The 26130-nt window shown below is 36.0% G+C and overlaps 2 protein-coding genes across 5 annotated transcripts in view; one reads left to right on the top strand and one right to left on the bottom strand.

The window, feature by feature from the left end:
* The window catches only part of ARMH4 (armadillo like helical domain containing 4), a 179310-nt gene extending 174325 nt beyond the window's left edge, over nucleotides 1-4985 (bottom strand). Inside the window, exon 1 of one of the 3 annotated variants that reach the window (XM_037007073.2) lies at nucleotides 4851-4985. The gene's annotated coding sequence lies outside the window, so the exon portion shown is untranslated. The remainder of the gene's footprint in view (nucleotides 1-4850) is intronic. The other 2 variants (XM_037007076.2, XM_073242340.1) reach the window with 2 other exon arrangements.
* A 97-nt stretch (nucleotides 4986-5082) lies between these two features.
* Nucleotides 5083-26130, top strand: part of ACTR10 (actin related protein 10) — a 32004-nt gene continuing 10956 nt past the window's right edge. The window contains exons 1-9 of one of the 2 annotated variants that reach the window (XM_073242341.1): nucleotides 5355-5399; nucleotides 7610-7682; nucleotides 9619-9799; nucleotides 10048-10130; nucleotides 11080-11188; nucleotides 18421-18528; nucleotides 20279-20346; nucleotides 20599-20678; nucleotides 25994-26029. In XM_073242341.1, the coding sequence (XP_073098442.1) occupies nucleotides 9770-9799; nucleotides 10048-10130; nucleotides 11080-11188; nucleotides 18421-18528; nucleotides 20279-20346; nucleotides 20599-20678; nucleotides 25994-26029 (514 nt within the window). In that variant the 5' untranslated portion in view covers nucleotides 5355-5399; nucleotides 7610-7682; nucleotides 9619-9769. Of the gene's footprint in view, nucleotides 5400-7609; nucleotides 7683-9618; nucleotides 9800-10047; nucleotides 10131-11079; nucleotides 11189-18420; nucleotides 18529-20278; nucleotides 20347-20598; nucleotides 20679-25993; nucleotides 26030-26130 lie in introns of both variants that reach the window. The other variant, XM_017677575.3, reaches the window with a different exon arrangement.

The following is a 26130-nucleotide window of genomic DNA, read 5'->3' as shown; positions in this document are numbered from 1 at the left end:
TCTGTGACTGATGGTTCAGGACCTTGGTTAGCAATACATTTTCATTATGTAGTTCTACAGGAATGAAGAGTGTGATAAATCAGCCCAAATATGTCCTGACCTTAACACAGTGCCTGGTACTAATCCCTCATGTATTACTTCTCTTTCTTAAAAGGGGACACACCACCGTAATTCCAGTTCATTGTGAGCTCTGGTTCATTATTTGAAGTTTTATTACAATGTGCCATAAGCATTCATGAGATGTGGCATGAAATATTCTTTGAGAGGTCAGCTTCAAAAGCACTATTGTGGTCAAGCAAGCAGAGGGATAGCTACATACTGAGTCTACAGCAGTGTCCTACTATCCCTTGCCAACTGGCTATAATGTGAGCTAGAAGCAGCTCAGAGGGCCACCTTTCCATGCCACTGTCATCCATTCAAAAAACTACTGAGTGCCTGCTCATACTCAGTCCTATACCAGGTGCTGGTCTACAAACTCCCTGCCCACAGGATGAAGGCACAGTAAATAAGAGATTGCTTTGCAATAATAAGTGTTAGCCACTTATCAAATATTTGTCTAGAAACTATCATATACCAGACGCTCTGTTAGGCACTACAGATACAACAGCAAACTAAACAAAAATATTTTAATGTGCTGTAATGTACACTGAATGCCATGGAGGCTCAGATTAAGATCTAAACAAACTAATAGGTCAGGGGTCATGGAAAGCTTTTCAGAGGGAGTGGTTCTTCAGCAGTTTGGAAAGACAAAGATAAAAGAAGTAGATAAAGAAAGCATTGTAGGCACAATACAGGAGGAATGGAGCAGAAGGATATATTTGGGAAACTGCTGGCAGGCTGAAATAACTATTGCTTTACATGAAAACTGCAGGAAGTCACTGAAAGAGTTTAAGCAAGGAGTGTCATGATTGTATTTGCATTTTATAGTGATCAGTCAACTATATCAGACAATGGACTCTGAGGAGGACAGAGAGACCAGTTAAGATAGCTGGTGTCATAATCCTGACTACAGAGCAGGAATGGACAAAATAAGGTTTAAAGTAAGCACAGTAAAGTATTTTGCAACTGATTAGATGGGAAAAAATTGAAAGAGAGGGGCCTAGGATACTTTCAGGTCTCTGGCTATAAATGCAGCTACCTGAGTCACTGGTGCTGATGAAAATTCTTCTTCATTAACCAAACATTGAAAAGCTTTTACAGTGCATTCAAGAAGCCTAATATTAGGTTACCTGCCCAGATGAACCCAACATCATTTCCCAGTTAAAGAAAGTGAGTTATTCCCAGAGACAATAAGTAATTGTTAGTTTTGCGGAGGACTTGGTGACTGAGAATGAACAGTATGTCAATATGGACACAAAGGCTAGTTAGTATCTTCATTTTGGCTACATAAATGGAAGAAGTTTAAAAATGAGAGCTTAAGTTCTAATTAAATCTTCTACTTTAGAAAGGATTAATTTGGAGGCACTAATTGAAACTATAAAGCTCCCCTTCAGTTGATTAAATATTAAACATTTAATTTTCATCAGAGTATTAAATATTTTTCTGACAGTGCTTGAAAGACAGCTTCAAATTGTAATAAATGCTTTATTGCAATTTTATTGTTATTAATATAAAATTATGTCTTTTCCCATAATAGATAACATTTTTTTACTAAGGTATCATTGATATACAATCTTACGAAGGTCTCACATGAGCAAAATTTTGGTTTCAAATTTACCCATATTATCAAGTCCCCCCCACACCCCATTGCGGTCACTGTCCATCAGCGAAGTAAGAAACCATAATGCATAACATTTTAAAGGTAATTTGTCTCATATGCATTATTATTCACTAATTAACAGTCATCATTTCTCACATGGACTCTTGCAACAGTTTGTAACTTAGTTTCTCACCACCAATCTCAGTCCTTTCCATTTCATCCTGGTCTATCGTGCTTCAAAAGAAGTCAACACAAACTGATCAAAATTGAACACAAATACAACACTGTCTTTCCCTTACTATATGTATTTTGAATGGTGACTAGTAACTATAGCATAAAGTCCAAACTCTCCAGCTTATTAGTAAGGGGTGTAATGATTTGTATCCATCACTTCTTGCCGATAGACAGCATATCACTACTCCTGTAGCCTCATCGAATTCTTATAAACTCTTGCCCCATGTAGTTGTCTCAAACTGTAATGCTCTCTCTGTAGCTCTACATTGGAAAACTATTACTAAGCTTCTAGAGATAGTTCATGTATTGTGTCCTCTGTTATGTATTCCCATTCCCACCTTCCCTGGAATAATTTCAAGTTGCTCCCTGGTCTCTGCCTCTAAAGCACCATGCTCATCCAAGCATTAGCCCTGATCAATAGTTTCAAAAGTTTGTTTATTTGTCTATAAATGGGACTATAAGCTCCTGAGGCTAGTAATTTGCTTTCTATTTGTAATTCCAGTGCCTAAAAGAGCATCTGCTTGAATTCAAGAATGGATGAATAAACATCTCTCTGGAGCTGCCCTGACTTCTAAGCAGTTGATTGGTTCCGTCCTCTGTCCTCCCTTAATACTTTTCATATATTTCCAGAATGGCACTTACTACTTTATATGTGTATCTCCCCAATATATTCTGTGAGCAGAGGCCAATCTTTCCTATTCTTATAACTTCTGGACCTAGCATATAATAGGCCCTCAATAAGTGTTTATTAAAAGAATGAAAACCTTAAAAGTATGCCTATCAAACTTGCAGGTGGCACTATATTTAATACGTTTAATGCCAGGCTCTTGATTCAAAAGGATCTGGATTTTTTTTTTGAATATTATAGAAAGGCTGGAAAGATGGACAAAAACTAGCCAGATTAAATTTAACAGAAAGAGGTATAAAGCCCCAATTCAGGTACACTTTAGGTTTTCCTTTGCGAGGCAAGAGATAACTGAATCAATAGTATAATATTACTTAAAATAAAAGAAACCCACTGCTACAAGTTAATAAAGCACAGCAGCTGGAGCAAGAGTTGAGCCCTTTCACAGTATGAGCTCTCCAGATATATCTTGGGTATTGGGTAATTTACAGGTCCATTAACAGAATAAATAAATTCCAAAGTGGGTAAATGAGCTCACAAGTGGACTGAAAACTATGAAAATGAGGAACAGTTAGAATAGGAAAGCTGAGCTTGGAAACAAAAGTAGGGAGAATAAGAGGTGTTAGGTAAAGGGATGCAGATTTCAGTTCAACCTGGTTTTGCACTTGTACATCGTCCTCATTTTACAAATAAGGAAACTGAGGCCCAGAGTTGAGTAGAATTGCCTGAGGTCAGGTCACAGAGCCAGGACTTAAACTCAGGTCCATTATACCAAGCTGCTGCAAGAGTCGGGCTTCTGTAAAAACGATTTTTAGCTTATTCTTGCTCACTGGGAACCTTAAAACGTCACCGTATTTGGAATCAGGGTCTTTGTAGATACAATCAAGTTAAGATGACATTATATTGGGTTAGGATCAGCGCTGATTAATCCAATGACTGGTATTCTTATAAGAGGGAAATATTGACACAGAGAGATGCATAGAAGGAAAATGATGTGAAAACAAGGGGAAGAGAATGCCGTATGAAGACACAGAGACACAGGGAAGGCAGCCAGGTGACAGAGACAGAGATTTGAGTGCTGTATCTATCAGCCAAAGAGCAAGGATTTGCAGGAAAGCACCAGAACCTAGAGAGACAAGGAAGGATCCTCCCCTAGAGCCTTCAGAAAGAAAATGACCTTGCCAATACTTGAATCAAGGACTTCTAGCCTCCACCACTATGAGAGAATAAATTTCTGTTTTAAGCCACCCACTTTGTAGTTCTTGTTATGGCATGCCTAGGAAACGAATACAGCTGGTGAGCAGTCACGGAAAACACAGGATGGTAATAATACTTTGGAGGTCCAAAATCAGTTCACAAATATAATCTCTTTTGATCCTCACTGAATACCTTATAAAGGAGCAGAGCAGTTTACAGGTAAGAACATGGATAATCAGAAGTACTAGAAACTTCACAGAAGGTAGCAGAAACAGAATTTAAACCTGAGTAAAGGGTCCATTCTGATCCTATTAAGCAAACAGTCCCTTCCCACTCTGAAGTTTCCTTCCCTACCACAACTTCAATTTACCTCTAGGCAACTTGCTTTCTGTGATCTTGGAAGATCACTGATCAGTGAACTCTACTACTATTACATTGTCCTCATGAATGCATTGAACAGCCTTAGCTTTTATTAGGAAAGACCTTACCCTTTGTGGGGAGGTTCAGGCACCTACGCAGGTTAAGACGACATACTGGGGGAAAATAAGTCATTTCTCTTCCTATCTTCTCAGACACAGAGCGACAACCTTGCCCACTAACTCGTTTCAATGGGCAGTTTCAGCAGAAAAATAAGTAGAGCTATGAAATGGTGAAGTTGTACACTGTCCATATAATAGAATTCCAATTGTGCACGCATAGTGACACAGAAATATTTACTAACTTTTTCGGGTTACACAGCTCCTCAGTTTTAGACTAAAAAGGAACCCTTGGTTCAATTTCCTTCTATTAAACCATTCTGACTGTTCCTCCATAAAGATTCATAGATGCTACTTTCACCTCTTACTTTTGCACTAAAATGAAACTTTCAGCGGAATGACTACCAAGTTGTGCGTATTGTTCTCTAAAACATCAGTACGCATTACTCTCTAAAGCATAGGTATTATAGGCTTTAAAATCATAGTCTTGGGGTCCAATCCCAGCTTTGCAGTGGAGCGTTGGGAATGTTACTTAAGCTCTCTTGAGCTTCGGTTAGCACAGATAAGATAACACCTGTTTTCGGTATTTCTTGCGAAACGTAAACAATAGGCAAAATACCTGGCATAGCAAATTTGCCTCAAGACTGCACGAATCAGTTTTTTGGCCTTTTGTCATTGCTCGCCGGCCTCTGCGTAACCAGAGACTAGATCCGCGAGCGAACCGCAAGCCGCGGGCCTGCTCGCCACTTGGGGGCGTGTCCTGAGGGAAGGACCCGGGCTGTCGGCTCCGCCCCATCGGGGCGCCCGACGCTCCTGACCGCCTCGCCCCTCCCTCCATGCCTCCTGCTCCCAGGTCAGCGGCCCCCTGCGTCTCTTCCTCACTAGTCCTCGGGACTGGGACTCCCGTGAGGGTTTGAGTCTGACGCGGGGTGAGGCACAGCCTGGGACAGCCCGGTCCCAGAGCGCCCTGGCTACGCGAGGCCCCAGCCGTCGCCACCGCCCGCACGCGTTGCTGCGGCCTGTGCCCCGGAGAGCCGGGGGTCATCGGTGCAGGCGTCAGTTCGTTCCTGTTCACGGTCCTCTTTACTACCATGCCGCTGTACGAGGGCTTAGGGAGCGGCGGGGAGAAAACGGCGGTCGTGATAGACCTGGGAGAGGCATTTACCAAGTAAGTGGCAGGGCGCCGGCTGCGGTCGCCCGGAGGGGAGGGCGGGCGGCCGAGGTGCGAGCCTAGCCCGGGTCCGCATCACAGGCTCGCCCACCAGGCTGCCAAGTCTTCACTCCTCCCTGGCCCCACCTCCTCCGCAAACGACTGTCATTATTTCCACTTTGGCCGGTGTGAATCCCGGCGATCCGGTGGAGCGATCAGGTTCTGACTCCGATAGAGGCCCAGGAGGCTTTGGGAAAATTGTCTACGCCGCCTTGGGTCGTCACCTCAAGCCAAGCGGACCCTTTGGAATCATTCATGCGCAGGATGACAGCGATGACCTAGACCCCGCTTACCTAAGCTTGTCTGCTAACGAAGGTCGCAACTGAACTGTAACGCTTGGTGACGTTCTCCATCATTAAAAATGTATTGAATGGAGCTTCTGTTCGTTCTGGAAATCCAAATATGTTTGAGACTAGGCCATTGCTCTCCAAGAGTAGGAAGTCATATTAGGGAGACTAAACACATAAAAAGGTGAAACCCTATGAATAAGACTACTGAGATCCTGTGTTGCACACACCCCTACCCGCCCCACAATCTCTTAGGAAATTTAATATGTTTTAAAAGACAACTTGTAAACACTTGCCTTTTGCATGGCATAAATCCCTCTGACGATCACATGAAAGCCACAAAAACGTGTCAAAATGTTTGCACACAGTTGCAAGGGTTGGAGGACCATCACAGTCGTCCTTCATTGTATTCAGGTTAAGAGCCCTTGTGCTGGACTCCAGAGAGGAAAGTGACAGCCAGAATTGCACCTTGTATGTATTTGAAATGGAAACATTTGAAAATCTTTATATATATCTGAACAGTGCCTAACATATAGTATGCATTTAATAACTTTGTTGAATAAGTGGCCAAAAGACCTATTTAAGAATTGGACCTCTGGGCTCCACAATTGGATCAAATACAGGCCTTAGTTCATGATGCTTTCTTAGTGTTCTATGCAAAATCCTCCCTTATTTATATTTGATTATTTATTTTTAAAGATTTATCTTAACAGCATAATATATACCTTGAGACTTACACCCAAAGATAATTACTTTGGCTATATGTTGAGGAAATTAAAAGCAGAAAGCTACTGTACAGGAAGATGATTATTGGCGAAGACAACAGGAAGGTGGTAAGATGAATTTATGAAGTAAAAGGAATTTAAGCCAACCAGTGGTTTGCATTCTGGAGAATTTGAGAAGCACTGGTCCAAGTAAACATGGAGATATGACTAGTCAAAAGTGGAGAGAACTGTTTGGGGGTAGGAGAGCAGCATTGAAAACTATATGGGAAAAGAAGAGATAATGCTTAAACTTACATTGTGATCATTCTCTGTAAACTTTTGAGCAAAATTTTGTCTTACTAATAGGAAACATAAATGGAAATACTTGAAGACTAAAAAAAAAGTTAATCATTTTTTTAAAAGGAGTTTATAAAATGATAGCAATGAAGACAATATGGGTGGAAGCTTATTGTATGAGTTCATGATGTAGTATAAACCGTGTGATTATAACTCAAATGTGCATTGTTTAAAAAAAACTGAAAGGAAATACTTCCATACTGATCTGTTTTATGTGTAATATAATGATAAATTATAATGGAATTACGAATAACGAATTACATGAATGAATTAACATAATGCAGTACGGATCCTAGGTTATAGAGATGTGTTGCCTAAAATTCAGGTAAAATTTAAAACTGAAAAAAAAGTACTTGATGCCCTAAGATAACATACTGGTTTATTTTGGTATCACCAATTTGAGACTTTTTTTTATTGATGTTTCTTGATGAACATTATAATTCTGCTATCATAATTTCAGCTCCTCTTGCCTAATATGAACTAATATAGATTTCATGTTATATAGACACTATTCCCTTATTTAACAATTGAATATGAGCATATTTGGTTCTGTAAAAACGCATGTAGCAAAATAGACTTTAATACACAATTACCAGTTGGTATCACCAATTTGAGTATTTTTTTTTACCTTTAATATACAATTACTAACAGATGATAGTAACTTTTCCATATTTTTTTGTCCCTTTGAATGCATCAGAGATGTTTCTAAATGTTTTTGTAACCACTGCTTTGAAACATACAGAAAAACTTGTTTCTGTGAAAAAAGTATAGAAAGAATGTTATAATAAGTTAAATGTTTTGATTTTCTATTTATTTGCAGGTGTGGATTTGCTGGAGAAACTGGTCCAAGATGCATAATTCCTAGTGTGATTAAAAAAGCTGGAATGCCTAAGGTATTTTTTTAACAAATTAGGAAAATAAATACTGTATTATAAAATATTTTTAATATGACTGCAAATAAGATTGATTAGAACAGTGCTTCATATAATTTATGACTCTGTTCCAAAAAAAAACATTTAAAAATATTTAAGTTTAATTTTGCATACTATAAAATGCACCTGTTTTAGGTGTACAATTCAGTTTTTAGTAAATGTATCAAGTTGTACAAACATCATCACAGTTCAGTTTTAGAACATTTTTGTCATCCCTATAAGATCTCTAATGCCGATTTATAGTTAATTCCCATTCTTACCCGTAGCCCACCACTAGATGTTCTCTATAGACTTGCCTTTTCTGTACATTTTATGTAAATATATATATGTATACTCTGTGTGTGTGTGTATGTATACATATAATATGAGAAAGTTTTTAACTTTAATAATTTCATGACTCTTAGCATATACTTATAGAATAATTTTATTCTAACCCTGTTGGAAATGCAAGCCAGGTCTTCATTCCTTTATCTGTAATGCAAAAATCCAAAGAACTGTGAAAAACACTTGCTTAAAAAAAAGCCTCTTGCCAAAGCTAATGTGGCAGATTAGGAATTGTAGAACAATAGGAAGAATAATTTTGTGTTTCACCTGTTAAATACAGATGTTTCTGTTTTAACTTAATATTTGCATTCCTGAAAAACCTCTCTCTCTGATCACAAACAAAAAAGCAGACTTATGCAAAAAACAGGGTTGGAACAGAATACATAAAGCCCATGCAACTTTATAATCAGAGCGCTAGAGAAAATATTAGTTGATACCTCAGGAAAAAGTCAGAATAGCTTGGCTTGCAACTGAGTGTGGCTGGAGGGTCTCTTGGGGATATTAAAAATAAAATGAAATAATGGATTGAAAACGTTGGTCAGTGGGTACTAAGGCAATGCAGAGGGAAGTGAGCTTTGAGCCAGTGGGGCTGTTGTTAAGGTGGAACCAGAGGGCAGTGCAACCCATAAAAGGTCAAGAGAAGAGGGTCCACTCTGGGAAGGGAGCCCCAGGCATAGAGGATCATTTAAACTTTTAAAAAACAGATCTGAAAGGTGCCCATCTTTGCAGCCACTGAGTTGATGACTTTCTTTTTCTTGATGAACATTATAATTCTGCTATCATAATTTCAGCTCCTCTTGCCTAATATGAACTAATACAGATTTCATGTTATATAGACACTATTCCCTTATTTAACAATTGAATATGAGTATATTTGGTTCTGTAAAAGCACATGTAGCAAAATAGACTGGTACAGCAATTTATATTTGGTATTGGGATACATCATTAAGATTAGCATATCAAATATACTAATTCAGAAATATGTTAGTTATACTCAGTAGGGCATTATTTAATTGATTTCCAAATTTTCTGTAAATTCTTGGGCAAACCAGAAATAGATATCTGTGGTATGGTATTCAAAATGTGATGGTTCATTTTTTTATAATAATTTGTGTTACTGTGTTTTTTTTAGATAGATTAAAGTTTGATTGGACTTAGAACTTTAACACTGTCATTGGCACTTTTATTAGTTCTTTCAGCTTTTATCTTCATCTTAAAAAGACAAATACATTTAAAGGTTAATCTACATTCAGCTGTACATGGTTTGTATCTTTAAACTACATAAAATCAAGAAATTAACTGAACTGATGGTCTTTCCTTTAAAAGTATATAAAGAGAGGTCTGCCAGTGATGCATCAGGGTATTTACAGCTTTCTGAGGATCATAAGTGAAGCCCTTGTTAGTGTTAACTTAGCACCCCCCATTTGCTAGTGTTTGCATATACTGCTTTAGTGCTAATGTATGTTTTCATTTTTATAACATGTATTTATGAGCTACATGCTTTTTGCCTGGTACTGTATCACTTCAAGGGAGATATATCGTAAACCAGCCAAAAATATTTCTTGCCCCATAGAGCTTGTAGTCTAATGGGGAAGACAGACGTTTTACAAGTAACTCAAGTCAGATGATGTTACAGAAGGAAAAGTGTCAATGTTTTGGGAGTAATGAACAGGGAGTGAACCAAGGATGGAGTGTTTGAGGAACCCTTTAATGCATTTTAATCTATGCTGATTTTCATCAATCCTGCCAAAATGGTAAGTCAAATGAAGGGAAAATGTAAATGAGCATAGCTCTCTACTATGGGCACACTTTTATCCCCACAAACCAAAAACTTTTGTCATCATAGACATGCCATTTCTTAAAGATTCCCAATTTAAGTGATTATATTTAATGTTTGTATTTATTCTCAATGCAAATTGCTTTTGACATACTACCAGAAAATGTATTGGTAAAATAAATAAGCATGGTTTGCAAATTAATAAATCATTTAAATTTTTTATAGCCTGTCAAAGTTGTTCAATATAATATCAATACAGAAGAATTATATTCTTACCTAAAGGAGTTCATCCACATACTGTATTTCAGGTAAGATGCAATTGTAATTGTGTTTGTATTTTTTCCCAGCTCTTAAGATTACATTTTCCTAATGCCAATCATAGTGATACTTGGTTGTCTTGCATCTGATGCAAAAAAAAAAGTTGACTTTCAATGGCATTATTATTTGCTTATTTTGTGTTTTCCAAAATATATATATGAAGACTAGAAAACTGGAAAGCATAAGGAAATACTGAAAACAAATGTCCATTAATAAAGGGTTGGATAATTAAATTATTGTACATCCATATAGTGAACACTATACAGCCTTTAAAAATATTCTGTATCTATAGCAGCTGATACAGAAAGGTATCTTAGGTATATTGATAATTGAAAAAAATTACAGAACATCTATGGAATGAGTATGTCTGTTAAAATGTATAAATGTATGCATACAAATTCGCAATCATGAAAATACACACACTGCTATAAGTGGTAGTTTCTGGGTAGTAGAGGTATAAGGTATTTGATTTTCCAAGGTATAAACTTCTATTATATTTGGAATTTTGTGAGCTTCTATTACTTTTTTTTAAATTAAAGTATCATTGGTAAACAGTCTTTTGAAGGTTTCACATGAACAACATTGTGGTTTCAACATTCACCCATATTATCAAGTCCTCACCTCCCCCACCATTGCAGTCACTATTACGGTAGTAGAGCATCTGTTACTTTTGTAACCTGAAAAAAGAAAATAACCTTTTGAATGTCTCAAGTCACTATTCATAGTAGGCTATAAATGAGTTCATAGAAAGTTCCTGACAGTGCATGGCATATAATGTCAGCAACATGACTGTTGCTGGGTAATAAAGTGAAGATACCTTTGTAATAAAGCATTTTAAGCCAAAAGAGTACCATTTCTATATTTGTAACAAATTATATTATGTCCCAAAACAAATAGAAACTTTTATTTACTTTTAAAAACAAAGCTATCACTTTTCAGGCATCTGTTGGTGAATCCCAGAGACCGTCGAGTTGTGGTTATTGAATCAGTATTATGTCCTTCTCACTTCAGAGAGACACTCACTCGTGTTCTTTTCAAATATTTTGAGGTACGTGTCTTTCATTTTGTTGTTGTTTGTAGGTACTCAAAGCTTAAACTAAGAGGTCCTCATCTTATTTTCTTCATTGTATAAATTATACAATGTATTTGAGGAACCAGATGACAGAATAAACTCAAGCCTCTTGAAATTGACCACTTTCTTCCTATGGTTATTTCTTGCATAATTAACATTTTATCCAATACTTAAATAATTAAAGGTGTTTTCTTATTGACATTGTTGTTACTTACTTAATTTAATGTAGGTTTTTCTGTTTGGGGACTTCTTATCTCCAGAATTAGAAGGCATATTCTGCGTGGTGGAGTATATGATATGTTTCTTCTAAATCTTTCTAGTTTCCTAGTTTCCATTGTTTATTTATGCTGATTGTTCTAAATCCTTCACTTCTTCCATTTTAGGCTTTATATTGCCACTGAATACAATATTCAACTAATGTCTCCCATAGAGTGAGTGGACAGTGCCAACAATGACCTACACCTTGATATTAGTAATATGATTTGTAGCTTTCATTTTATAGGAGTCCAGCTTATTTTAAAGACCAAAATTTAATTTTGGTCTTTGATTTAAGATGATAATATTTCATAGTAGATCAGAATCTTTATCATTTAAATTTTTAAAAATCTATGCCTTAGGAATTTAAGGTATTTTTTAGTAATAGAAACCAGAAGATTGTATAAAATGTGTCCAGTATGTAAGAAATTAAGGACATATAAATATTTTTTATATATTCTACTGAACTCAAAATATATTAAAAAATCACAGTGTTTTTGTGAGATAAGGGCAATTAATATTTTTAAGTTATAGTTTAGTAAGATAAGCATAAAGAAACAGGTTACATACCCTCCTGTATGTACTGTTTTTTTTGTTGTTGTTGTATTCTATATGTACTGTTATCATAGATTTAGGAATTTGGTTTGCAGAGAACACAAAACAAAACAAGAACCAGATCAACTTTTACCTGAATAAAATAATTGAATCTCTGTATTTACACTCCAACTTAGAGTTTAGTTGTGTTTGTGTTTGTAACCTTATCTTCTATATGACTAGAGTACCTGCTATTTTTACTTAGATAAGGGAATAGCTAATACTTTGTTTGCCATTTGGTTGTGATGGGCTTTTGTGTTTTGATTGAATATTTACCTGATATTTTGGTGCCACCAGATCTGCCAAATCTCACTGAAAAATGTCACACAGAACTAAGTATTTTTGTAGTTCCTCAATTGAATTTGAACTGCTGTATTATGTTTAAAATATATAATTTTATCTTATAAACTTTGTAAGATTGAGAATTCATTTTCTGTATTTCATTTTGGTAGTAGAGGCATCGCTTTATTTTTTCAATCTAGCATCTTTGAATTTTTGTTCCTAGACCTCTTTTTTTTTTTAATATTACTTCCACTGTATCTTTTTTTTAAGTCAAATGTACATCACAGTGCTTCAACATTTCCTCTTCCTCTCCCCACCACTCCCGGTCACTCCCCTCACCCTTGGTAACCACTAGTCACTTCTCAGTGTCTGTGAGTCTAATTTGCTGTTTTGTTCCTTCTGTTTTGCTTTGTTTTTATATTCCACAAATAAGTGAAATCATATGGTATCTGTCTTTCTCTGCCTGGCTTATTTCACTGAGCATAATACCCTCTAGATCCATCCATGTTGTTGCAAATGGTAGGATTTCTTTTCTTTTTATGGCTGAGTAATATTCCATTGTATATATGTACCACATCTTCTTATCCAGTCATCTACTGATGGACACTTAAGTTGCTTGCATATCTTGGCTATTGCAAACAGTGCAGAGATAAACATAGGGGTACATATATCTTTTCAAATCAGGAATTTTGTTTTCTTTGGATAAATTCCTAGGAGTGGAATTACTGGGTCGAATAGTATTTCTATTATTAGTTTTTTCAGGAACGTCTCAACTGCTTTCCACAGTGGTTGCACCAGTTTGCAGTTCCACCAACAGTGTAGGAGGGTTCCTATTTCGCCACACCTTCGCCAGCGTTTATTATTTCTTGTCTTTTGGATAGTGACCATTCTAACTAATGTGAGTTGTTATCTTATTATGGTTTTAATTTAATTTCTCTGATGATTAGTGATATGGAGCATCATTTCATGTGCCTATTGACTATCTGAATTTTTTTCTTTGGAGAAGTGTCTGTTCAGGTTCCACCCATTTTTTGATTGGGGTATTTGTTTTTTGGGTGTTGAGTTGTATGAGTTCTTTATATACTTTAGATGTTGACCCTTTATCCAATAAGTCACTTATAAATATATTCTTCCATATTGTAGGGTGCCTTTTTGTTCTACTGATGGTGTCCTTTGCTCTACAGAAGGTTTTTAGTTTGATGTAGCCCCTCTTGTTCAGTTTTGATTTTGTTTCCTTTGCCTGAGGAGAGGTGTTTAGGGAAAAGTTGCTCATGTTTATACTCGAGAGAATTTTGCCTGTTTTCTTCTAAGAGTTTCATGACTCACATTCAGGTCTTGGATGCATTTTGAGTTTATTTTTGTGTATGGAGTTAGACAATAATCCAGTGTCATTCTCTTACTTGTAGCTGTCCACTTTGGCCAACACCAGTTGTTGAAGAGGCCATCTTTTCCCCATTGTATATCCATGGCTCCTTTATCATATATTAATTGGCCATATATGTGTGGGTTTATATCTGGGCTCTCTATTCTGTCCCATTGATCTATGGGTCTGTTCTATGCCTGTACCAAACTGTTCTGATTATTGTGGCTTTGTAGTAGAGCTTAAAGTTAGGAAGTGTAATCCCCCCAGTTTTGTTCTTCTTTCTCAGGATTGCTTTGGCTATTCAGGGTCTTTGTGTTTCCATATGGATTTTAGAACTATTTGTTCTAGTTTGTTGAAGAATGCTGTTGGTATTTTGATAGGGATTGCATTGAATCTGTAGATTGCTTTAGGCAGGATAGCCATTTTGACATTAATTATTCCTATTCCTATCCATGAGCACAGGATAGAGTTCCATTTTTTGGTGTCTTCTTTAATTTCAGTCATGAATATCTTGTAGTTTTCAGAGTATAAGTCTTTCACTTTCTTGGTAAGGTTTATTCCTAGGTATTTTATTCTTTTTGATGCAATTATAAATGGAGTTGTTTTCCTGATTTCTCTTTCTGCTAGTTCATTGTCAGTATATAGTATGCAACACATTTCTATGTATTAATTTTGTATCCTGCAACTTTGCTGAATTCAGTTATTAGTTTGAATAGTTTTCCGGTGGACTCTTCAGGGTTTTCTTTGTATAGTGTCATGGCATCTGCAATTGTGAGAGTTCAACTACTTCCTTACCAGTTTGGATGCCTTTTATCTCTTTGTGTTGTGTGATTGCTGTGCCTAGGACCTCCAGTACTCTGTAGAATAAAAGTGGGGAGTGTGGGCATCCTTGTCTTATTCCTGATCTTAGAGGAAAAGCTTTCAGCTTTTCACTGTATCGTGTTGGCTCTGGGTTTATTATTATGTTGAGGTACGTATCCTGTACACCCATTTTGTTGAGAGGTTTTATCATGAAAGTTGTTGAACTTTGTCAAATGCCTTTTCAGCATCTGTTGAGATGGTAATGTGGTTTTTTTCTTCCTTTTTGTTAATGTGGTGTATGATATTAATGGATTTACAAATATTGTACCATCCTTGCATCCCTGGAATAAATCCCACTTGATTATGATGGATGATCTTTTTGATGTATCTTTGGATTCAGTTTGCTTACATTTTGTTGAGGATTTTTGCATCTGTGTTCTTCAGGGATATTGGTGCATAATTTTTTTGTGTGTGTGTCTTTGCCTGGTTTTGGTATTAGAGTGATGCTGGCTTCATAGAATGAGTTTGGAAGTATTCCCTCCTCTTCTACTTTTTGGAATGCTTTAAGAAGGATGAGTACTCTCTCTTCTTTGAATGTTTCATAGAATTCAACTGTGAAGCTATCTAGAACTGAAATTCTGTTTTGGGGGAGTTTTTGTTCAATTTCATTGCTAGTAATTGGTCTGTTCAGATTTTCTGTTTCTTCTGGGTCAGTCTTGTATTTCTCTGGGAAGTTGTCCATTTTTTCTAAGTTGTCCAATTTATTGGCATGTAATTTTTCATACTGTTCTCTGATAATTCTTTGTATTTCTGTGGTAACCATTGTGATTTTTTCTTCCTCATTTCAGAATCTGTTTCTGTGTGTACAGTCTTTTTTTCTTGCTAAGTCTGGCTAGGGGTTTATCTGTTTTGTTTATTTTTCTCAAAGAACTAGCTCCTGGTTTCATTAATTTTTTTCTATTGTTTTATTCTTCTCTATTTTGTTTATTTCTGCTCTGATCTTTATTATGTCCCTCCTTCTACTGACTTAGGTTCATTTGTTCATTTTCTAGTTTCTTTAATTATGATTTTTAGACTATGTATTTGGGATTGTTCTTGTTCTTTAGGTAATTATTTACATTTAAGGTGATTTTTGATAGGTATGTACTTACTGCTATTTTATTAATTGTTTCTGCTGTTTTTTATAGCTTCTCTCTGTTCCTTTCTTCCTCTCTTATATTCTTCTCATGTTATTGATCTTTAGTGTTGTAATTAGATTTCTCTCTCTTCTTAAAATTATTTATTTTGTGTCTGTATTTATTGTAGTCTAGTTTTGTGGTTATCAAAGGTTCAGGGATAGCTTCTAGACTATATAATAGTCTATCTTAAATTACTAATTTATTTCAAACACAATCTAAAGGTACTTTGGTTTTCCTTCCTCCTCCACATTTTTCATATTAGATTTCATGATCTGCACTTTTTGTGTTTCCCTTAACTGATTTTGTGTACAGTTGATTTTGATTCTTTTGTTTTGTTTTAATTTCATACTTAGTTGGTAATGTGTTGGTCTACTACCTTTATTGTGGGTTTATTTTCACTGATGAAAGCTATTTCGTCTTAGGGTGATTTCCATCTACAGCAATCCCTTTAACATATCCTGTAATACTGACTTAGTGGTGAGGAATTCCATCAACTTTTGTTTGTCTGGAAATTGTTTAATCCTTGCTTCAAATTTAAATGCTAATCTTGCTGTGTAGAGGATTCTTGGTTGTAGGTTCTTCTGTTTCAGTACATTAAATATATCATGCCACTCCCTCCTGGCCTGTAGAGTTTCTGTTGAGATGTCTGCTGGTAGCCTGATGGGATTTCCTTTATAAGTAATCTTTTTTCTCTGGCTGCTTTCAAAACTCTCCTTGTCCTTGATCTTTGCCATTTTAATTATTATATTCTTGGTGTTGTCTTGCTGGGGTTCCTTTTATCAGGAGATCTCTGTGCTTCCATGACCTGAGTGTCTATTTCCTTCCCCAGTTTGGGGAAGTTTTTAACACTTATTTCCTTAAAGAGACTTTCTGTCCCTTTGTCTTACTCTTCTCCTTCTGGCACCACTATTATGCAAATATTGTTCTGTTCGGATTGATCACTCAGCTCTCATATCATTCTTTCATTCCTAGAGATCCTTTTTTTTTCTTTGTTCCTCAGCTTCTTTGTTTTCCTTTTCTCTAATTTCTATTTCATTTACCTTCTCTACATCATCTAATCTACTTTTAAATCGCTCCATTGTATGTTTCATTTCAGATACTGTATTCTTCAGCTGTGAGTGGCTCTTTTTCAGGTTTTCTGTCTCTTTGTTGAAGTCCTCCCTGAGATCTTGAATATTTTTCTGTAAATCTGTGCACATGTTTATGACTTATATTTTGAAATCTTTATCAAGAAGATTGGTGGTCTCTGTTTCTCTTAGCCCTCTTTCTGGAGTTCTGTCTTGCAGTTTTGATTGTATCAAATTTCTCTGCCTGCTCATTTTGTCAAGGATTCTGTGTTTCTTTCTTTGTATTAGAGGTCTCTGCTGTGCTCTCTGGTCTAAAAAGTAATAACTTTATGAAGAAGTTGGCTATGGTTCCCAGAAGCTCAAGATTCTTTACTCTCTAGTACCTCGTTCTATTTTGTGGGTGCCCCAGTTGTTGGTGTGCCATGAGTGGGGCACCTTTCTGTCTGACATCTGTAGTGATCTAAGTCTGGGCGGGCAGATTGCTTGAGCTGCTGCCTTCGTGGTCAGTGCAGGAATCTGTGTTGAGCTTGCTGTGGGCAGGGCTGCCAGATGCACAGCACCAGGTTTGGACACCTGCAGGGAGGAAGGAGCTCTTGGGGCTGGCTTCTCTTGGCACCTCTCTGGTTGGGCTGAAATGGAGCCAAGGAAGCTGGGAGGGTTTCCCTCTGCCTGCCAGGCAGCAAAATCTGATGCTGCTTGGCCAAGAGGGTTGTCTGTCGGCATTGCATGCAGGGAGGAGCCTCGGGGCTGCTTTGCCAGCAAGGAGGGTGGAGCATCTGGGACTCCCGAGAGTTCCTGATCATTTGGGCTTAGGAAAGGCCGCCCTTTCTCCTGAAGACAGAGTTCCGTCTAAGCCTCGCTGCTCTGGTACCTATCCCACTGCTGGCAAATCTTTAAAACTGCTGCCTCTGCTTTGGGTCTCAGGACTGGTGGAGCATGCCTGCCCTCCACACTCATTGGAGTGTCAGCCTTGCAGACTGTTCCACCTGCACCTGGTGTCCAGTTCTGATAATCACCAGAACCAATGTAATGGAGGCTCATGTTCCCAGAGCAGATCTCCAGGGCCAGGAGTGCAGTGCTCCTGGGCTTCTACACCCTCCCTGTTCCGTTCCTCTTTCTCCTGCTTGTAGGCTGGTGTCGAGGGAGAGCTTGGGATCCACTCGATCTAGGCTTTGCTGGCTGCCTCACCCTTTTCTGTGTGGTCCTCTCTCCTTCCTCAGGTGTAGGGGTCGTTCTGCAGTCTTCAGATCATTTTCAGGTCTAGTTACATTTGTATATTTTCCTTTTTATGTGTTTTTAGAAGGAGGTTTCTGTCTTACCTTCCTATTATGCCATTTTTAATCCCATCTCCCCTACTCCTTTTTCTTTAATCCCTTTGTTTTCCCTCCAAAAAAGAACAAGAGTTAATAAAATGCTTCATAAATTGTCATTTTGGAATGAAATAACTTAGACAATTTAGTGTTTTATTTGTTACAATCTATTTTGATTAGGGTGTAAATTCAAATAAATTAACAAGTTAGCTCTTACTTTAGTGCCATAATATGGTTCAATAAGTATAATAAATAAATATGACATTCTTTTGGATTTTTCAAATATTTTTGAAATGTTAGAGAAATGTTTTCAATTTTTGATATTCTTTCTGGTTTTGTTTTTATTGTTGTTTTCTAGGTTCCATCTGTCTTGCTTGCTCCAAGTCATCTGATGGCCCTTCTGACTCTTGGGATAAACTCTGCCATGGTCCTAGATTGTGGATATAGGGAAAGCCTGGTGTTACCTGTATCTTTTTTGTCAAGGAGCTTATTTTGCGGTTTTTACTCTAAAATAGGCATATTACAAGTGGTTTTTATTGCATCAAACTCTTTTGGATTACCATCTACAAATATGAATTACCATGTGGAAAAAATACACAGGGTTATGAGACCTGAATTTACTTTTTGTAGGAATTATTATGAGTTAGTCCAAGTGTATCCTCCAAGGATCAAATCTCATATATATTATGTTCAGTTTTAAAGAGGAGTATCAGCTAAGTATGATGTGACAAAGAAGTTGACTAGGATAGTCAAGTACTACGAAAAGCTCATACAAAGAGTAATTGGAGAAACTGAAATAGAATTAAATCAGAGAAAGCTTAATGGCAACATGAAATCTGCCTTCAGTAGTTGAAGGGCTTGCTGTGGAAAACTTAGTGCATTTTTTTCTGTCTGTGGAGGCTGTCATTGAGGCAGTATGGCATCGGGCTTATGATTTTGGGTTTTGGAGTCAAATACACACATAAATGTAAATCTGAGCTATCCGTCTTACTAGTGGTATGGTGTTGGTCAAATAATTTCTTTGGACCTCTGTTTTCTCATCTGTAAAATAAGAATTTAATAATTCTGCTTCAAAGAGGCATTGTGTGAGGTAATGTATATAAGGTATTTAGCATAAGACCTGGAACATATTAACTTGCTCTGTAAGTGCTGTAGTTTTTATCATTCCTAGGGAAGAATTTCCTAGTAATTCACCCTGTCCCAAAGTAGAATTACTGACAATAAACTATACTTTCCTTCTCATTAGAAACATTTAAGCAGAATATAGGTAAATGTGTCTTAGAAATGGTGCAGTAGACATGGATATATTGAAAAAGAAGTGGAAGTACCTAAATGCAAGACTTGCAGGTTTGGGATCTACATGTGTATTTCTTAAAAGAAATACTCATGGGAGGGAAAACAAAAATCATTAGCTCTTAAGGAACTAAATTAGGCAGTAGCTTTTTAAATATAAAGTGTTTCTGTATTAAAGTCTTAAAACAACCCTGCAACATAATGTGTTATTCTCATGATATAAATGAGAAGATTGAAATGGGATAGACAGTTGGCCCAAGGTCATATAAGTCATATAAGCATATAGCCAATATATAAATCTATGTCTGTCTCCAGAGCCAATTCTCTTACAAATATACTTTTTCCTTTTTATAAGCACTGTACTTACAGAACATCAGCAAAAAAAAAAACACACTGTAAAATAAGGTAGCAAGTACACTATTTGATATTGTTCACTGTTCTCTCAGCTCATAAAAACATAATGTGAGACATTATGTGATTCAACATTTTTCTAAGAGCTACATTTTTAAAAGTACAAATGAATGAGTTGAAATGAGCAGTGTTTTAGTGAACCTAGTATATTCATTATAATATTTCACATAAAATCTATAAAAAATTATAGTTTTCATAGATTTTATTACTAAATCTTCTAAGGTTGGTGCCAAGTTTATTCTTATAGCTCATCTCAATTCAAACTGGCCACATGTGGCCAGTGGCTATTTTATTGAAATCCCAGTTCTAACTAAATGAATTCAATGTGTGTGTTTAGCATTTTTCTTTGGAGAAGCATACGAAAAGAGACTGATTTTTCTGTAACTCTTTTAAAAATAAATTAGAATTTGCCACCAAAGCTGACTTAAAACAATACTGCAGAAGGTGAGGAGAATATTTAAGGAAACCACATTTTATCTCCTAAAATAGTAATACCCTTGACGACCCTACAGATATATGAAGGAATCCCAGTACTAAATTGTTGGGGAGCCCTGCCCCTAGGAGGAAAAGCTCTTCATATGTAAGTTTCTTAGCATTTAGTGCATTTGCTTCACCTTTGCATAAAACAGATGCTAATTTTTTGACAGTGACCAACAGAGTGCTTGTAATATATACATTTAATGTTACTCATTCCTTTCCTCTATTAGTGTTGAGTATGTTCATCTTTTATTTAAGGCATCATAATCTATAATGTAAAATAAATATTAAATAAGAAAGAGACACCAGTTGCAATATTTTAATTCCTCTGACTTTTTTTTTTTTTTACCTTCAGGGAGTTGGAAACTCAATTACTGGAACAATGTACTGTTGACACAGGTGCTGCAAAAGAACAGAGTCTTCCTTCTGTGATGGGTAAAATAATTTTAAACTATTTAAAGAGGGGTTTACATTCTCTTTTCATTTTTCAACTCAAATTTTTTTGCCCCATTGCATAGTTATTCTCTTTCACATCATTCAGTGACTTTGCTCCAGTTATAAGGTCATTATTGAGTTCTTTTTTTTAATTTTTTTATTTTGATATCATTAATGTACAATTACTTGAACATTATGGTTACTAGATTTCCCCCATTATCAAGTCCCCCCCACATATCCCATTAGAGTCACTGTCCATCAGCGTAGTAAGATGCTATAGAATCATTACTTGTCTTCTCTGTATATACTTCCTTTCCCGTGTCCTCCCACCTACCTTATATGTGCTAATCGTAATGCCCCATTTTCCCCCTTATCCCTTCCTTCAAACCCACCATCCCTAGTCCCTTTCCTCTTGGTAACTGTTAGTCCATTATTGGGTTCTGTGAGTCTGCTGCTGTTTTGTTCCTTCAGTTTTTTTTTTGTTCTTATACTCCACAGATAAGTGAAATCATCTGATACTTGTCTTTGTCTGCCTGGGTTATTTCACTGAGCATAATACCCTCTAGCTCCATCCATGTTGTTGCAAATGGTAGGATTTGTTTTCTTATGGCTGAATAATATTCCATTGTGTATATGTACCCCATCTTCTTTATCCATTCATCTACTGATGGACATGTAGGTTGCTTCCATTTCTTGGCTTTTGTAAATAGTGCTGTGGTAAACATAGGAGTGCATATGTCTTTTTCAAACTGGGCTGCTACATTCTTAGGGTGAATTCCTAGGAGAGGAATTCCTGGGTCAAATGGTATTTCTATTTTTAGTATTTTGAGGAACCTCCATACTGCTTTCCACAATGGTTGAACTAGTTTACATTCCCACCAGCAGTGTAGGATGGTTCCCCTTTCTCCACAACCTCACCAACATGTGTTGTTGTTTGCCTTTTGGATGGTGGCGATCCTAACTGGTGTGAGGTGATATCTATTGTGGTTTTAATTTGCATTTCTCTGATAACTAGTGATGTGGAGCATCTTTTCATGTGCCTGTTGGACATCTGAATTTCTTCTTTGGAGAGCTGTCTGTTCAGCTCCTCTGCCTATTTTTTTAATTGGATTTATTTGCTTTTTGTTTCTTGAGGTGCATGAGCTCTTTATGTAATTTGGATGTTAACCCCTTATCAGATATGTCATTTATGAATATATTCTCCCATACCGTAGGATGCCTTTTTGTTCTACTGATGGTATCCTTTGCTGTACAGAAGCTTTTTAGTTTGACATAGTCCCACTTGTTCATTTTTGCTTTTGTTTGCCTTGCCTGTGGAGATATGTTCATAAAGAATTTGCTCATGTTTATGTCCAAGAGATTTTTGCTTATATTTTTTTCTAATAGTTTTATGGTTTCATGACTTATATTCAGGTCTTTGATCCATTTTGAGTTTATTTTTGTGTACAGGTTTAGACGGTAATCCAGTTTCATTCTCTTACATGTAGCTGTCCAGTTTTGCCAACACTAGCTGTTGAAGAGGCTGTCATTTCCCCATTGTATGTCCATGGCTCCTTTATCGTATATTAATTGACCATATATGCTTGAATTTATATCTGGACTCTCTATTCTGTTCCACTAGTCTATGGGTCTGTGCTTGTGCCAGTACCAAATTGTCTTGATTACTGTGGCTTTGTAGTAGAGCTTGAAGTCAGGGAGCATAATTCTGCCTGCTTCATTCTTCCTTCTCAGGATTGCTTTGGCTATTCAGGGTCTTTTGTCATTCCATATGAATTTTAGAACTATTTGCTCTAGTTCATTGAAGAATGCTGTAGGTATTTTGATAGGGATTGCATTGAATCTGCAGACTGCTTTAGGCAGGATGGCCATTTTGACAATATTAATTCTTCTTAGCCAAAAGCATGGGATGAATTTCCATTTATTAGTGTCCTCTTTAATTTCTTTTAACAGTGTCCTGTAGTTTTTTCAGGGTATAGGTCTTTCGCTTCCTTCGTTAGGTTTATTCCTAAGTATTTTATTCTTTTTGATGCAATTGTGAATGGAATTGTTTTCCTCATCATCGAGTTCTTAATTACCAAATCCAGTAATTTAATTTTAGTCATCCTTTCTTGGACTTTTGGCAGTATGGGTTATCTTGGACTTTTGGTTCCTTGTCTTTCAGGATGCTCTTCTATGGTGTTCTTTCTCTAAGTTTTCCTCCTTGGTTTCTACTGCTCTTCTTCCTTTACTGATACTCCGATAGGGATTTGTGTTTTGTTCCTACAAGTTTTTTATAAGTGAGCTCATTTGTTTCCATAACTTGAGCTACATGAGTATGTTGTTGATTCTCAGATGTGTCACTGGACCTGACCCTTCTTCAAAACTTGATACTCATATTTCCAAATGATTATTACATACAAACTAGACATGTCTCTGGGCACCTCAAACTTAAGATTTCCAAAAGTGAACACATTATCTCATCTTCCAAAGAATCTTTTCTTCCTAAGAATGATCTTCATTTCAAATAATTCTTAGATAAAGGTAGTATCTTACTTATCTCCCATTTTAGAAACCTGGGAATTAGCATATTTTTCAATTCTCACTTAGCAATCTCTTTCAAATTTCATCTTTTTTCTATTACGTACACCACTGAACATCTGAAAACAGAGGCATTGTAAACTAGGCGCTCCATCTTTCTTGCTTGGATTATCATAGAAGTCTATTCTCTGGACCAATTCAGTCTGTTTCACACAGTTGAGCCAGGAATAACTTCCACAAAACAAAACTGATTAAATTGCTCTTTGACTTCAGAATATTTGCTGGCTCCTGCAGCTGAAAATCCAAATTATCTGTCTGGTATACAGTGCAGATACACATATATTGTGAAGAACAATCTGAGTTTATTCTGCCTCTTAGCCTTAACTACTAAACTCAACCCTTTGTACCTCATTTCTGCTATAGTAAATTTCATGCAGTCTTCCAAGTACCACTAGTCCTTCCATAATCCTGTGCCTTCAATTTTTCTGTTTTTCTACCTGTTATGTTTTTCTTTGCCTACTCAGATTTTTAATGTCTCTACCTGACTCAGCTAGAATGTAATCTTAATTGTGAAGCCTTCTTCATTTCTCCTAAGCAGAATAAATTGCTCCCCTTTGTTGAGCCCTTAGCAGTATTTATTATAGCATATATTATGCATCCTCCTTACCTGTAAACTTACCTGTTTCCCTCAGTAGACTTTGCGGAGCCCTTTCTTATTTATTTTTCAATCTGTAGCCCCTAGAATAGTGCCTGGGCACTGAATAAATGTTGAAAAGAGAAAGGCAGATTTTTAGGACATTTATCCTTGCATATATTGTTTTCCTGTTGTTCTTTTGGTAGTTAAGATAATAGTATTCTTCATTCTGTAGATCAAATTATAATTTTTCTATTTCAGATGGAATTTGTTGCTGTTTTAGTATATCATGACAGTAAATTTATGAAAAGTATCCACAGTTAATAAGTTTAGTACACCATCCCAAAATATTTTTTGAGAGATCTTTAAAACTGATTTTAACATTTACTTAAAATTCTGAACTACATGTTGTTCTTGGACTTCTTTTGTTTAACCAACTGTCTTGGGCTCCGATTCTAACCTTTCCTTTTCATATTGCCCAAATCCAAGTCTGTGATAGCCTTGGAGTCCTTCTAATTGAGGAATTAAATCATACCACTATTGGTTGAAGGACAACACCTAGAGAATCAGAAACACAGACACGCTTAAAATATCTCTTGTCAAGGTCGTAAACGAAGATTAGATGAAAGTCTTAAATATATTTAGGTATCTATCCTCAAGTGAACTTGAGCCTCTTTCATTTAGTATTTAGAGCCCAGTTCAAAAAAGAATGACCACACAGTTTTACAGTAGCTTAAAATTTTTAAAGGCTAACCCGAGTACATTGATTTGAAAAGTATACATTTAAATTATATAGAAAATATTATGCTTATTATCCTAAATTAACTGAAATTTAAATATGATTTTTGAGAGCCAGAGTCAGTGAATGCCTTGTTTCTATCGCTCATTTGCCAAGTTTAAATGATTGTAGTAATTTGCTAAGATTAAGGAGCCCCTTTCCAAAGCAGCATCTACTCTCAGCTAAATTAAACCCTTATTTTCATGCCTCCCTTATGTGTTGCTTAAAGAAAACTGTTATTTCCTATTAGAAAATTACTTTGGCACATGTTGGAATTTATTTGAATATTCCTAGAGAGACTATAGCAGTGAGGATGTTATGGTTTTTAGCACTAATTCTTAAATTGTAGGTTCTTATGATCTAGTTGCATTTCTTTCATTTATTTATAGCCAGATTTAAATCTTTTTGGAAATCTTTATTAGCAATGTCATTAAATATTGTATATTGTTTTTTAAAGGTTATGGCTTAATACTTTGAAGGTGTGGTTTTTAACTTTATTTTAATACTTAGTTTCAGTAGCTGTCATAACTTAAAGATATAGCTCAGGAGATATATAGATCCAGAGATGGATGAAGTACATGATTACCCTTATTAAGTTATGATTCCTTTTTCAACTATGAATTTTTGTCTTCCTTGATGTAAATAATTTGTTTTTATAATCAATTGAGACTATTTTTACATATTTAGCAATGGGTTAAAAATTCTGAAATTAAAAGATTTTACATTTAGGTTAGAAAAGTTTGTTTCTGAGTCTGACTTGAAAAATGAGATTTTTGGCAATAAGATTACATAACAGTAACATATCCAAAAATTCATCTCTAAAGGCTTGCTATATTGTGTAGATTTCTTTGAATAGGTACTTTTTTCACTCATTTTTTTGAAGTCACCTTTACCTCAAAGGAAAAATTTAAAGTCTGTGTGTAATCCTTGTTAAAAATATGTATTAGGTTAGCATATTACTGACAGTCATTTATTGTCACTGGAAAGATAAGCAAACTTGAAACTTCACTTTTTGTGCAAGAAAAATTATATTTTTTCTAAGTACATGGGCTCAAAATAACCAGCAAATTGTTTTATGTTAGAGAAGATATTCTTGGTTGATTCCTAACTAATGCCAATTATTCTACAATATTTTTAAGGTCTTTTATCAAATTTTTGAATATGTGACATCTTGTAGCACTTTGTTCATATCCGTCTTCAACTTCTGTGCTTTGACTTTGAGTGACCAAGTTTCTTCTCTAAAAGTGAAGTTAATTTTTTGATTTGGCTTTAAAAATTATAGTACATATATTTTTTAAATTTTAGCTAAAATGGAAAATGGAAATTTACGATACTTTTCTGCTTATCACTAAAGTTCTATGGTTCTAAATAAAATTTCTATTTTAGGTTCAATTCCAGAAGGTATCTTAGAAGACATTAAAGGTAAACTAAGTTCCCATTTTTGTACCTTTCATTCTTAAGTATTTGGAAAGCATGTGTTTCTAAATAATTATACAGATACAAAAGGTATTAAATTTATAATG

Source organism: Manis javanica, chromosome 8 (assembly GCF_040802235.1).
Source record: "Manis javanica isolate MJ-LG chromosome 8, MJ_LKY, whole genome shotgun sequence".
In the NCBI taxonomy this organism is placed as follows: Eukaryota; Metazoa; Chordata; class Mammalia; order Pholidota; family Manidae; genus Manis; species Manis javanica.
The sequence above is the reverse complement of the archived record's forward strand: the minus strand, read 5'-3'. Positions and strand labels throughout refer to the sequence as shown.